Below are 14,923 nucleotides of genomic sequence, written 5' to 3' on the forward strand. Positions count from 1 at the left end.
CCAACACCAAGTCACACGTAACCCCCACACACACTCCCTATGGCAGCTTTATGCCCTCATTCTTCGCCCCAACACATGCACAGCTGAGACGTGTGTGTGCTCGCCCATGGAGCATTCTCCTGCTGCTTCCACAGTGGTCCTGTGTTGGGCTTTCGCAGTTGCCAGCCCAAGCCCTCAACTGATCTCCAACGAGGGACAGATGCAGCCAGCTCTGCCACTACAGCCTGGATCAGCAACTTCCCTTGGGCTCAGGGTGGGACAGGACACAGGACTCCCACCTACACTGCAGCACAGTTGCCCCCAGATCTTGCCAAGCTGCTAAGGGAACACGAGGGAGAAGGGCAGCCATACAAACCCCCAACTCCATGCTTACCTGAGAGCAGAGTGTTGCCTCCTCATGGAAATAGCCCCGCATAAATTCACAATACTCCCGGGAGGTTATTTCACACCTGGAGGAGGCACAGTCATCAAAATGAGGAACAAATCACACATGGAAGGCACAACGGACCATCCTGTGCCCTCCCAGGCCACCCACTCCCCCTTGTCTTATCCCAAGTCTGCCTATGAGAATTGATGCCTTCAGCTGCCCCCGACACGCTGTAGTGTCTCTGCAACAGATGCACTAATACATTCCCGTTTGGGCCCAGTGCCACTCTCTATGCACCCCTCCTGTTCTCTCCCACAGGCAAGCCTGAGTCACCTCCACAGGGTAATGCCCTGCATACAGGGGCTCCAAAACAAGTGCTAAAGCTGAGCTAGTTACAGCTGAGAAGGAACCACCAGAGCTTGGAGAAGCTGTGTCTCTGGGGCTGGGGGAGTCTTGTGCCTCTCTGGCTGACAGAGTGGAAAGGGGAGACTAGGCCAAGAGCATCCTGGTCGTGACTTTCAGGGACAGAGAAACTCCTTCGGGCAGCACTGACTTTTCTCCCTAGCAGGGAAAGCCAGGCCCAAGCAGTGGGTAACTTCTCAGCTGAGGAGCAACATGAGGAAGAACAGCACCTTCCTCCTTGGCAAACCCAGAGCAGGTTGTTTCCTGACATCTTGAGTGCTCAGGGACGCCAGGCTGGGGCCAACGTAGCCTGTCAGGACCAAGCTGGCCATTCCCAAGGAAGGGTGCAGAACTCCCCAGCAGAAGTATTTAATGCCTGAGGATCTGAGTCCCTCCAAACTGCAGGACCAATTGAGTGAGATACCCTGCCGCACTGAAGACTCAGGCTGGCTGTTATCTCTTTCTCATCCCAGAGTTCTGCTCCGTCTGGGAGACCCGTCATGGCTCCCTGTCCAACTCCCCTTCCCAGCAGAGCTCTGGACTGCATGTGGGAAGGACAAGGAGGACAAATGGCTGTGTCTATAGCTTGAAAAGGGCCTCCTGTGTCTCACCCCAACTCCCAGCCCCTCTCCATACAGGTAAAACTCATTACCTTCCTTTGGTCCCAATGCAGCAGGGCCGGCCTGTAATCACGCAGTCCATGTGAAGGTGGTTGGTGTAATTCCCAGCGCTGTTTTTTGTGCAGATCTGGAAAACGACAACAGGCTGCAGTCAGACAGCCATGGTTTGCTTGCTGCCTGGGTGAAGTCAAAACAGCCCCTTGGAAAGTAGCCAGTCCCACAGACACGGGCCTCCCAAGGCCTCCCTCTGACAGCAAGATGGTGCCTGACACCCCATCTGCCTGAGCATCAATCAACACCTCCTCTCCGCTGAGGGATGAAAACAGCCCAGAGGCAGAGTCAGTCTCCATCACCCTGTTACCCTGGCAGGGCCCAGGGCATTAGCAGGGCTTCAGCTGGCACAGCGGAACTTTTGTTGTTGGAGGGCTTCGAGCCTTGGCTAGACAAAACCATGGCTGCCCTGATCTGGTGTTTGTGACAATGAGCAGGAGGCTGCACCAGAGACCCCCCTTCCACCAACACAGCTATGGCTCTGCGCAGTGGGATGCAAATGCCATATTCCAGCTGCCCATACAGGCCCTGTGCCAGCAGCGATGCTCACCGGCCATTTGGTGATGTCATCCGGCCACTCATGGGGCTCCATCGAGGCTGGCTGCTCACACACCCTGCAGCAACAGAAAGCAGAAATCACCTTGAGAAATTACTTTCCCCAGCACCAGCAGCAGGCAGGATCCCCCAGGGAGCCAGCACACTGTCCCTGTCCCCAGGCTGCGGTCCCACAGCTCCTCTCTGTCCCTGGCAAGGGGCTGGTGACATGCTACATCAGAGCGGCCAAGGCTGTGCTGATCAAAGCCGCAGCCTCCTTCCAGTGAGCAGAGATCACGGCTTCAGCACAAAGGCAGCCATCCGAGAGCACGCAGCTGCCCAGCAACTCAGTGGCTCCTTTCCAGGTGGACACAGCCCCAAAGGTGGGCATTCAGCTGGTCTCAGCCCTACATCAGCCCATGGTGACCGAGGGCAAAGGTATGCTGTGGCACCCAGAGGCTGGTAGGGCTTTGGGGCAGAGGTGTGCTGGGAATGTGACTGCTGTACCCCAAGAAGGGAGCCTGTGCAGGGAGCAGGTGAGGAGGGGGAGAGGGATGAGGAAGGCACCCACAGCTCACAAAAAGCCACTGTGCAGGTGGGCAGCCAACAGCAACGGAGACTAGGGGGAGCAGAAATATCACCAGACTCTGCTTCTGCCTCCCTTGCAGCTGTTGGGGCAGGTGGAGACATCACTGCCCCCATGTCCCTTGGTCTCCAGAGCAGCTGCTGTCCCATCCAGCAATCAACTGGCCTGGGACTCCATGCCTCTCTAACTCTACTGTCACAGCAGCCCTGCCCCCCCAGGACGGCAGCTAGACTAGGCAGGACCTACCTGGGGTCCTGATGACAAACAGACCCAAATTGCCTCTTGCTTCCTGCCAGCATTGGTGTGCTGGGGTGGTGGGGCCACTTCACCCACACGGCCAGCGTGGACTGCAGGAGAGAGGAAAGGTGTCACTGTGAAGCCCAGGGTGGGAGAAGCATCAACAGAAGTGGCCCTGAGCCTGCAGGGACAGCAGGAAAGGGGCCACTGCACTCACCGAGCACTCCTCCTCTGAAGTCTGCACGCAGCCCGACTTGTCGTTCCGCACGCAGCAAGCCGAGTGCTTCTCCTTCTCCCGCTTGGCGCTGATGAAGCTGTGCACTTGCTGGTCCTGCCTCATGCACGGTGAGAACTTGGCCCCTAGGTGGATCAGGGCCTCCTGGCAGAGATGGAAACGCTCAGCTCAGCCAAGGGGCAGGTAATGATTGCCTGGGGCAGAGCAGGCTGGGAGAACTGCAAAGGATACCCCTTATCAGGAGTCAAGGGACCAGGGACAAGTCCTGCATGATGAAGCCCAACACACATCAGGCATACTCTCAGTATCTACTTTGAAGAAGGCAAGCCCAGAACAAAAGTTCAGGGATTTCCTTGCCCATGGCCCCAGAAGGGCCAGCACTGTGGCCAGGGAAAGGAAATTTTGGGACACAACAGCCTTTCCCAGGGGGAATGGCATCAGGAAAGCTGTCACACACCATACAATTCCTGCATTTTCTCTGGCCCTATGCTTGGCTTCCTAGGAACAGGGTGCAAAGCAGGGGTGCCAAGGTCCATCCCAGCCTCCTCTTAGCCCATATTGCAGGGTGGTTGGGGCCGGGAGCACTGCCGCACCCTGCCAGTGACGGCTGGGCCCCATGGGATGTCCAACCAACAGCAGCTGCTAGCACCAAGCTCCAAGCAGCAGAGGGCCCTGGTCCCTGGGGTGGCATGGCTGCAGCTCGCAGTCCCCCATCAGCCCACCAACAGTCCCAGCCACTCACTGAGCTGGGGCCAATCCAGAAGTTTTCCTGCTGAACGTATTTGACATTTTCATAAACCCCTCTGTTTCGCAAGACCTGCAAGGAGAGAAAGCGAGAGCCCCATGAGCTCCTGCCCACAGGGTCATCAGCAGGGCAAGCAGCAGGGGCTGGTGAAAACAGTACCCAGGATGAACAGAAATCCCCACAGCCGATGATGGGCACGTGGTTCTCTCAAACTGGTCTTTTGCAGTATCACAGGTAAACCACCACGAAAGGCCCGGGCACGTTCACCTTAAGATTTCATTGAAAATGTCTATCTCTGGCTACTTCAACTTTCAAGAAATCCCAGGAGACCTGGGACTGGCTTGAGAGCCAGCAAAAAGCTTCACACAGCTCAGAAACGTAAGTAGCACCTGCCGACAGTATAGGCTCAGGTGTTGGTGACAGTGCTCTGAAAGCTGTCAGACACGTAGGTGAGAAGCTCCCTGCATGGATGGGGATATGGCTGAGGAGATATGTACCCCAGAGACCTTTAACAACATGTGGGAAGGCTACAAACAGCTTCAAGATCAGCTCTCAAAGTCAGACAGGTCAGTTTTGGTCCTGGCAGAAGCAAAATCCTGCAACTGTTGCAAAAACTTAACTGAGGTTTGAAATATTTCCCTGCCATGAACATCCTCCTGGTCTCCACCAGGAGGGGAACAAGTTGTTTGAAAGGGCTCCCAACTCAGAGACAACGAGAGCCTGCAAAGAGCCCACCATGCTTTGTGCCGGATATAGTTTCATGTCAAGAGCAATGTGGCTGCAGGAGGGAGAGAAGGCGGCATGGGGGCTCCTAGAGATGCTGCAGGCAGCCCCCCAAGGCTGGACACCCAGCATCCAGCTGTCAAGGCCCTCAGGCAAGTAGCCAATGTGCTGAAGACTACGACACAAGAGTCAGCAGCTGAAAGCTGAGACACAATCACACTCCAGGCAAGTTAGGGGGATTTACTTACTGAATCAACAGTTTCATGTTGTGAGAACCCCACAGGGGCGATGCCATAGATGCACACAGCAAGGATGGTGATGAGTGAATGCACAAAGGTTACCCAGTAAGTGAAGAAAGGCCTGGATGGAGGGAAAGGGAAAAGATCAGAGGCAGAAACCCAGGCATATTACATCTACTCACAGAACACAGGAGACAAGCTGCTGTTTTTCCCCAGGGACCTTGGCAGAATCTGGGGTACAGGGCCAGGATCACCTAGAGATGCACAAGACTGGAGGCAATGACCTAAGGTCATTGGCAGACAGACCCTGTTTACTCTGACTCCCCCATTACACTGGGCAAATCACCCTTTCCCAAAAACACATCCATGAGAACACATAAGCCTGATGCCAAAAAGTGTGCTATGTGTCTGAAATAATGACTTTACGGGAATGATCAGAGCAAGGATACCTGAGCCTTCCTGTTCAACCCAGGACAGTGGTGGTGGGGCAGAGATCTGCAGTCCCTCCAGGTAGCAGAGATACAGACACCCAAAGCAACATGAGGAGCAGGGTGAGCTCCCAGTGCACCATTATGCTAACATGCTGCTGTTTGCTGGATATATCCCTGTACTTCAGGGATATAGACTGGGGGGTTTTAGCAGCAGGTTTCACCCAACCACCCAAGGGAGTGACCTGAGTCACCAAAGGGCAAGAGCAATTACTCACTCACTAGTTTTGTTGGGGCCCCTTCTATGACTGCAGCTCTCACCTGTGATCGTCCATGTCCTCAATCTGCCGCTTGACATAGCTGTCGATGCGCTTGCGGTATGTACGGTTTGTCAGCTTCCCCACCATACCCAGGCCATACGGCCTCTTCTCCTTGGCAAAGAGCTTCCTGACAGGGACGGCAATGCGCTGGCCACGCTTCTGTGGGCTGACACTCACCACCTCCTGCCGCAAGCGGACCTTGGGCTGTGCCAGGGCCCCATCCTTTTGCTTCCTCCAGCCTCGCTCCAGTGGGCTGAAACAAAAAGCAGGACAGCAATGGTTTCGTTCTCCACGGCGCAGCAATGGGAACCAGTCCTTCCCTGGTCTATGGTGGCAGCAGACCCTCTGTCTGTCCCACCACAGCTGGGCTGAGCAAGATGCCCTGAAGTGGAGGCTGTATTTCAAAGGGTTACGCAGCACCAGTTGATGAAAGCGCAAGACTACATGCAGAAGGTGGCACAAGGCAGCTGTGCCAAACTAAGCCCTACCGACAAGGAGCTCTCAAGGCTTTAAAGAAGTGTTTCGGCAACAGGCTAAAATGCGGAGGCTGCAGCTGGGCACATCTGCAGCCTCATGCACATCTATTTCCTCCTCTACTTCATTCCTCTTACTCTGCTCTCTGCTATGAAATGGAAGTGTAGTTTAGCCCAGCAATGGAAACCCCCACCCTTGAAGCATTTTACTGTGATTGGACTGGCAAGTCAAACCCCCATGCCCACCAAATCGGACAGAAGAGAAGAGCAGGAATCCAAGCAGCTTCCCAGACCAAGAAAGTGACACTGTCCCATGCTGCAAGCTGTGCCAGTTACCTCTCATGATCTGTCTTCCATTCCTCCCATTATTTGCACCGATGAATGCATTTTTCGGGAGAACAACAAAACCGGGCTTCAACAACACAATAAAAATCCCAAGCATCCCTGTCTAAAGGAAGGCCTTTTTTACCGAAATAGAGTATGCAATGAACGTTGCACAAGCTGCTGGTGCATAGTACCTGCTTTGTAAGTCTCCATCATATTCTGATGTTTTTGTATTTCTTTGCTCTTAAACAGCAGTCTGGAGGTCAGGTCTGCAGCATTCAGACCCTGACCAAAAACAAAAAAACCCACTACCTACCATTTCACCCTTGCTAGCACCTGCTAGCACTTTCACTGCCTAGCACTGTAGTAGGCATGTCCCTGACACGTGCTCTAGTCTAGTTTACCTCCTCTGGCTTCCTAAATGACCCTCTCTGCACAGAGACAATGGTTGTCAGAAGTGGTCAGAGAAACCAGCTGACAAACTTTTTTTCTGAAAGATCACCAGAGCATCTTGGAGAGATCATGACAGCTCTGAAGTATGGACAAGCAACAGGATGAGGGAGAACCTGAACCTCTTTAGCCAAAACCACTGCTGTGAAACTTCAGCTGTTTTCAGTATTGCACCTTGCAGAAGATGCAGTTTTATAAAGCTGAAAGTCCCAACTTCCCCTGGGGAAGCCCCTCTCCAACAGAAAGTTCAGATTCCACTGCAGCCTGCTCTTGCTCCAAGAGTTCAAGTGGTTTCTGTGTTATGGACGCACTGTTTCCCAGTATTTCTGGTGCTGGGCTATCAGCCTATGCCAAAATAAACACCTGGTCACCTAAAAGGACACCCAACTATGATTCTGATAACAGTTCTCTGAAGTGTGAAAGGAATCTATTTTCCTCAATAAATAAAACTATTTAAGGAGATCCAAATGGAGACAAGAAGACCGAGACCATCTCAGAGGAGTGACAACAAACTCCCACCATTTGCTGCTTACACTTATGTTAAGACTGAGTCAAGTTCTTGGAAACACTTGAAGGGAAAGTGCCAACACAGCAAGATGGGCCGTGAGCAGCAGAACCACAACAAGGACCTCCCTGTCTGCTCCATGTTCACACCCAGCAGAGCTCTCTGCTGGGGTGAGCTGCCAGCTAAGCTACAGCTGACTCGGAAATGATACAGAGCAATTACTCAGTACCAGTTACTCAGGTGGAAAAAATCTAGGCACACAATACAGTACCACCCACATATTTGTAGGGCTCTCGGCATCAGTGCCACACCTTTCTCTCATTTAGCGTGAGGAATGTAGCCCAGCTTGACACTCAGGAATTCATACCGCTCCTTGGAGCGAGACAACAGTTCCTGGTGACTGTGGCAATGGCAACAGCCTTCTCGTCTTTGCTACGTTCTCCATAGCCGAAGGCTGGGCCCCCAGCATCCTCACAGCTGATTTAAAGTGTCTTTTGTTTCCTCAAGGCATGATAGTCTCCAAAACACATCACATGAGGCTGGAAGTTGCTGGAGAGACTGCAGAGGTGGCCTCAGAGTCACGTTTCACAAGCGTGGGTAGCTGGGGAAGGAGGTCTTAAGCTGGGTTTAAAGAAAACCCATCACTGCACTGCTCTTTGAGCTCTGCACCAAGCACCCACAGCATTCAGATCCTGGCTTCCTCCATGCAGGAGGCCCCACTCTGAATGGGTTGGCCACCCCATGTTAGGCTTTGGCAGCTTCCAGGAAGATACTCACAGTAGCAAGTGGCTTCTTTCAAGCTCATTTTTGTCCAAGGCACCTCCTGTGAGATCTGTCTGATCTGGGGGTTTCACCTCAGCATCTTTGATTGCAGCTTCTGATGGCGACTCGAACACTTCATCCGGATAAGTAGAGAGCTCCTCATGAAGGACTCCTTCCTGGGCAGAGAAACAGAGGTCCCATCAGAAGAAGCCAGCATCACATTTGAGACAGCAGCCGTGGCAGAAAGCAGTGCTGCCCTCCGCAACACACACCTGCCAGACCTAGAGTCTTGCACTGCCACTGGGGCCAGTACCATGCCAGAACCCCGCCGCTCACCCGAGCGAAGAAAGAAGTGTCGAGCTCATCTGGAAAATCCACCGTGTCCTCCTCTAGGAAACTTGCTGGTGTGAAGCTGCGCCGCTGAGCTCTCCTCAGGGTGCTGTCCTTCACAGAGCGCCCCTGTAGCCAGAGAAAGTGGCATCAAGTCACTGCCAGAAAACAGAACGCCTGGCACATGCAGGGCCACCCCAGCCAGCGCACAGGGAGCCTAAGTGCTGAGCTGGTTCACGCTTGTGTGTGGAGCACAGCAGACCTGCTGATGTGTGACACCTTCCTGGTGAGACTCACAGGTGTTACCCCACTTCTCAATCCACAGTGCCCATGTCCTCTGCAGGTGAGGCTTGCAACATGCTCCTCTACCATATATTGTTCCATGTCTCTGACCAAACCACAGTGATGGGTGGTACTGGACACAGCAAAAAGGTCACTGGGCCCAGGAAAGCAGACACTGGGCAGTATGAAGAGACTTGCACAGCAAGAGTCTCAGGTACTTCTGCTCTTCCATGACTGCTGACCAGGTGCAGATGGACCGCCCAGAGGTCCAGGCAGGCTGAACTGGACCTGCTGGAATGCTCTGAGGCTGCTGGCTGTGGGAATCAAAGCCCCCGGGCCAATAAAGGGAAAGCAAGACCTGTACCAAAACCTAGCCATCATCCCTGCTTCCTGCAAATCCGGCCTCCTAGACACATGGCTGAAACAGAACAGGAAATGGCTTGGCTTCTTCCCCTCCACCACTACTCTCCCCATCCTCTCTGCTCAGCAGCTCCTTCCCTCTCATTCTTCTCTCAGGGCAGAGCCCCATCCTGCTGCCAGACTGGTCCCTGCCCTCCCACAGACAGTACCTTCACCAAAGCCGCAGCTGCTCGGAAACTCATTTTGGCAACAGACTCCCGTTTCCGCCGTCGTGGGAGGCGATTGAACCCTGAGCGCGAGCTGGTGAAGGAGCAGAGTGATGTGGCACCTGGCGTGATCGGTGTGTGTGGGATGCTGCAGCCATCATTGTCGTCAGCCATACGGAAAGCTCGGCCGCGGGCCAAGGGGTCTATGATCTGCCGAGAGAAGCAGCCCATCAGTCCATTCACCCCCAAACCCTTCCCTACCAAACCCTCCTCCCTCCAAGCAAACATCTTGAGACCATGACAGTGGCCTGGCTCCTGGGATTGACCAAGAACCAGGCTGGATGGACCAACAAGCAATTCTACAACAGGGAGATACCGAATAACTTGTTGCAAGCTAAGCCCTAGTTGTAAGCCTCAAACCTAAGCCCGCAAACCTCTCCTCCTGACTTTTTTTTTTTTTCTTTTTTCCCTTTTTCTTTTGTTGGTGTTGACTGTTTTCACCCAGAATGTTCCTGATGTTCACAGGAGACTCCAAACCTCCTTTGGCCCTTCCTAAGCTCTTGGTTTCATTCATCTCCTGTGCCAGTGAGCTCTACAGTCAGAGAATGTGCTGTTTGAACAGGAGTTTGAGAAATCCCTGAAAACAGCCATGCTCTTTCTCCAGCTAGTTTCCTTTCTGATATTGGACAGCCCAGGACTTAAACAGTATCCTGTTGAAGCTTAACTGTATATTTACATCTGCCTCCATTAATTAAGTTACAACAGCTGGAAAAAGCAGGCAAGCTTCCGGAAGCTGCAAGCCCTTCTTTGGGACTCTTCAGGCCAAAGCTCTCACTTCTTCCAAACATACGAATCAACCTAATGAAAATATTGCCTTCAGCTACAAACCTTGCCTCTGTCCTTACATCATCACAGCTGCGGTTTCCATAAGACTTCTGTGCTCTATCCTAATGTTTTACGAGCTTTTTTTAATCCACAGTTGCACACTCAACAGGAAGCTTTATGGGCTTACACCTACTAGTACCACGTTCTGATTTAATGTAGCCCACACAGAGCCCAACAATATTTCTGAGTCTTCTGTGACCAAAGACTAACTGCAAGACACTTCAGCTAGTAAGAAAACAGAAAAGAGCACAACAAGGTGAAACTTGATTGAAAGATGCACAATATTCTCCTCTGCTTCAGTAATGCAGCAGGCTTCAGGTCACAGACTAACCTGCTTTGGAAGGAATTTGTTTCCCCACTTGCCCAGGTTGCAGTGGTGCTCACTAATGCACGGTAATCAACCACATCGATTACTATTGCTGAATGGAGCAAAGGGAAGAGCTGGGCATATTGTGGGTTAGTTCTGAAGTGCTGGTAACTGGATGTGCTTGACTGGGTCTTGTCCCCTGGGGTCACACTTGAAGGTAGCGAGTAGGTGGCTACCAGATGCCCTTTGCAGGCACTCAAAACCATTTCTGAGGACCCGTGAGCAGAGCTGTAGTACCGCTGATGCAAGAGACACTTTTCAAAGTCTTAAAACATAACCAGGTTTCTATGAGGACAGTAGCTGTGCTACTGCCTGCATTCTGCTTGGGACAAGGATCCACTAGGCAAGGGTCCTGAGTGATACCAGGCCTGTTACTGTATATTTGGGTTCAGGATACTGGCCACTCTGTGTACAATAGAATTTTGTCCTTGCAAAATGGCAGCAAAAAGCCCGAGCTGATAGCTGTTGGACACGCTGTACACATCTAATCACTGCCATAGCCACAACATGACAAACACAGCTCTGAGCCTATCACCGAAACAGCGGAGGGATCTCAGCCAATGAGACCGGAGAGAGGCTGCTGAAGGAGGGAGTCTGCCAAACTGTATCTGAGACTTGAGAAGTGTCTGAACGTGGAGCCCAGACATGTTCAGGCAGAACTAAGCCCGCAGATAGGTCACAGCTGCCAAAGTGGTAGAGACACCATGCAGGAAACTCATGATGGCCTTGACTCTGTCCCAGGTTACTCACCTTTTGCATGCCCAGCTGGCAGGGTCCGACATAGAGCGGAGGAGGAGTCTCTGTGCTTGTTAGAGAAATATTGTCCTGACTGGGCAAGTCCATTTCCCGGATGACCTGAGGTTTCAGCTTCCCATACCGCAGACTGCAGTGGCGGAGGCTCTTTCTCTGCCATTTCTGAGTAGCGTCACTGTCTTTGCTCACCCCAAACCAGTCCGCTGTGCCTCTGAAAGATGCCAGCATACAAGTGCAAAGAAGCATTATGTTTGCTTGGACTATGCACATGAGAAGAAAAAACCCCTGGGGGTCACTTCCAGCCCACCCCAATTCAAAGACAGGCAGAACTCTTCCCCACAAGCATCTCACAGCCTGTCCTCAGCTGGTTTTAGCAACCTGACAATGCTGGCCGGAAATGTTCAACCATCAACAGCATTCTGTCTCTTAAGACAGAAGAAAAATGACAGGAGAGATTCACTGTGTGCAAAGGACAGTTTGTTCTGAGTTTTTCTAAAAAGAAAGAAAAAGAGATGCAATAGAAATTCAGAAAATAACTTGGTGAAAGGTTTTTTTTTTTCTTTAAAAACCATCTATTGAAAACACTTACCATCTTCAGGCCAGCTCTAGGTCCCCATTGGGGGATTGTACTGTTTCATGGCTCTGTAGCTTCTCCCCAGAGCCACCAGAATTGACTGTTCTGTCCCAGCCTCGCCCCACACTCCCAGGATATCCCCAACTTCTCCATTTCATGCTGCAGGATTTCTACTCTCCTCAAAGGTAACATTAATGGCAAATGTTTGCTGTGGTCCTGATCTCTGCTAAGGCAGACACACACAGTTCTAAGCTGCCAGTTGCAGAAGCAGGAGCACAAGGTTGCAGCCACAAGGTAGGTTTTCTGCCAAGTGGCTGCTGTCACAGAAGAGCAGTGGATCAGAAGCAAAATCCCAAGGAAGGCGGAGAGGGATCGGGATAAGTCAGACTAACAACCTACTTCAGATACTGCAAGACAGCTGGTAGCCTAAACCTACAAAGATCATCGCAGCCCTGCCAAGCCTTTCCCACTGTGGTTAATCCTTCCTCAGAAGATGACAAGCTGTGTCGGCCTACAGTTGTCAGGCCCAGGTGTCGAAACCTGAAAGTCCTTCCAAGCCAAACTCGAAACCCTGGCCTCAGACCCCCTGCTCAGGGGCAGGATTTCCAGCTGGTGAGAAGCAAGACCTCACAGATCACAAAGGGAGTATTAAAACATGCACTGGAGTAAAGGCTGGGTTAAATCTAGACTTGGGTCACACAGGGGAACTGAGTCAGTGCACTGGAGGCAGGAAACCAGTCCTGTGTTTTGCACCCTACCGAGCAAAAGTACGATCAACCAACAGGTGAAGGTGTCCTGCCACCACGTAAAAAGATGTGAATTTGAAACCCACAGCCTTTCCAGCTAAAATCTCCAGATGCAAACCACCATGCATTGCCCTCAGCCCTCCCCATTCTCCCAATGATCCAGAACAGACCCTTCAGCAGGCGTGAGGTCACGTGGGCCATTGCTAGATCTCACCTGACCTCACTGACCCAAATGTCTCCAAATGCCTGCAGCAAGTCAACAGGGGCCAGACCTCAGATACGGGGCTACGTGCGTGTCTTGGAGCACTGCTCTGCTCTGACCCCCACCTCGTCAGAGCAACCTTTGTCTCCGTTCAGAGCAGAAGGGCCTAGGGTCAGCACCTGGCCTGACAGACCCAAACCAAGCCTATAGCACAGAGGTAATGCTCTGGCCGTGCAGATGCAAAGGCACAACACACACTACAAAACAGTCTTACAACTCAGAGGGCTTCTCGTAGACTGCTGTAACCAATATTTCCACAGCAAGGTGACCTTGGGTGACAACATGGGGCCACTGCTCAAACGGAGAGCACTGAGGGTTGTTTGTGCCCATATGAGCCTGATGATGAACGGCCCATTGCACCCACAGCAGCGCCTCAGAGCCCTCTGAAACTGTGTTCCCGCTAGCCTGGAAGGACAAGCACCACCACAGCTGATTTGCACTGTAAGGACCACTCCTGAACTGCCAGAGACCACTACTGGTCCAGGGCCAGGGTAAAGAGCTGTCCTACTCTCTGATCATAGTCAAGATAGTCCAGGAGAGCTGACTACAGAGTTTAGGGTATCTGGAGCACCCTGGGAAGATGCTGGATGCCCCTGTCCAGCTGGGGAGCCCCATCACGTCCTACAGACTCCCTGGAGCACTGTAACAACCAACGAACCAACATCAGAAGTCAGGTCTCGCTCTTCTATCACATGGAGCTAACCAGCCCTGAAAGCCAAATGCAAGCAGTCACCAAAGGCGGGCACAGTGCCAGAGTGGCATCTGGCCAAGGGTAGCAGTGAGGAAGGTATGACAGGAATGGACTCCTGGGCATTAGGTCCAGTCCCTGCCATGCACAAAGTCACACTGTCTGTCTGATTTAAAAGTTTACTGAGCTCCAGCCTCGGGGTGGTGGTCGATGGGCCGTTGTGCCCTGGACTCCCAGAGCGGCTCATCTCCTTGGTCCTAAGTAATGAAGACCTCCACCTCAAACAGAAGACAGTCACATGGATTAGAAAAAGCCATGATGTCAACAGGGAGAGAGCGGATGCTCTGTTCCATTCACCAGCTTCTGAGCCCCGTCTGGACCAACATGACTAGCATCTGTTCAGTGCTGCTTCCTCTCCTTCCCCTTCTGCCCCAAGGAGGCTTTGGGGCCAACATATGCATACGCCACATGTTGCATGGATGCTAGCAAAGGCAGGCTGCGCTGTGGCTGCCCTGGGGAGATATTCCAGCTATGGTGAACACCAGGAGGTTGACAGCTTGTTAGGAAAGGCAGGAGAGAGTGAGGCTGGCGGGTGGACAGCTTGTTAGTCCATGCTACTTATTGACAGCTGCCTACATATTTAGTAGGAGTGATGATTGTTTTTTGTTAGAAGCACACATGAACTTTCTCACTCCCACCTGTTTGTAGGCCTCCTGGCCAGCCCTGAGAAGGCAATGTGGTCCCAGCAACAGCCAGAATCTGTGCAGTTCACAACAGCCCTTGCACACACATGCAGGGGTGGGTTTCACACTCAGGGCTACCAGTACCTGAAAAACGATCGGGGCAGGGACTGCCGCTTTCTCAGGGAACTCCTGCCCACCCGGTGCCCATGAACGGGCAGGGTCTGACTCCTTTGAAACCGTACCTGTCTGCTGCAAAGAAAAGACAGGTGAAGGGAAGGAGCCTGCAGGGATGTGGAGGGGAGCAGCGACCTGCATCCAACACCTCCCTGTCTCCTTCCATAGCCCCATCGGCAGCAGTTGTGCCACACTGCACGAGACAGCAGCCTCCAGCTGAGAGCATGACCCAAGACAAACAACCAAACTCAAGCCACACAACACCATCTTTGAACCCAGGAGGCTGCTGAATCCTTTTGGTGCATCTGCACCTCTGACACATCTCCCATTGCTCTTGAAGATACCAGGGATACTGCAATCCCCCTCAACACCCAGACCTCTGTGATCTGCCTTCTTCTGCCCAGACGCCCAGCTACAGATCCCACTGGCTGGCTTTGGACACCGGAGTGTGTCAGCATGGAGTGTGTCACCAGAGTGTGTCGGCAGGCCAAGATGTGATCTGCTTAGATACAGGTGTCTGATGCCACTGGAAGTGCCCTGGGCCCATTCTGGTTGACCCTGGCAGGATCTTGCCTGGTGGACAAATCTACCTGTGCCACATCTGCTGCCTTG

General features: G+C 52.6%; 1 protein-coding gene across 3 annotated transcripts in view; it reads right to left on the bottom strand.

The window, feature by feature from the left end:
• RHBDF1 (rhomboid 5 homolog 1) overlaps positions 1–14,923 on the bottom strand; it is a 39,287-nt gene that overhangs the window by 2,271 nt on the left and 22,093 nt on the right. For all 3 annotated transcript variants that reach the window (XM_075515391.1, XM_075515392.1, XM_075515394.1), the window contains exons 4-15: positions 11,182–11,395; positions 9,183–9,389; positions 8,338–8,460; positions 8,017–8,177; positions 5,489–5,740; positions 4,749–4,860; positions 3,775–3,849; positions 3,015–3,176; positions 2,807–2,907; positions 1,991–2,054; positions 1,422–1,516; positions 374–449 (exon numbers count right to left, since the gene is read on the bottom strand). In XM_075515391.1, the coding sequence (XP_075371506.1) occupies positions 374–449; positions 1,422–1,516; positions 1,991–2,054; positions 2,807–2,907; positions 3,015–3,176; positions 3,775–3,849; positions 4,749–4,860; positions 5,489–5,740; positions 8,017–8,177; positions 8,338–8,460; positions 9,183–9,389; positions 11,182–11,395 (1,642 nt within the window). The remainder of the gene's footprint in view (positions 1–373; positions 450–1,421; positions 1,517–1,990; positions 2,055–2,806; positions 2,908–3,014; positions 3,177–3,774; positions 3,850–4,748; positions 4,861–5,488; positions 5,741–8,016; positions 8,178–8,337; positions 8,461–9,182; positions 9,390–11,181; positions 11,396–14,923) is intronic.

This window comes from Mycteria americana, chromosome 12, assembly GCF_035582795.1.
Source record: "Mycteria americana isolate JAX WOST 10 ecotype Jacksonville Zoo and Gardens chromosome 12, USCA_MyAme_1.0, whole genome shotgun sequence".
In the NCBI taxonomy this organism is placed as follows: Eukaryota; Metazoa; Chordata; class Aves; order Ciconiiformes; family Ciconiidae; genus Mycteria; species Mycteria americana.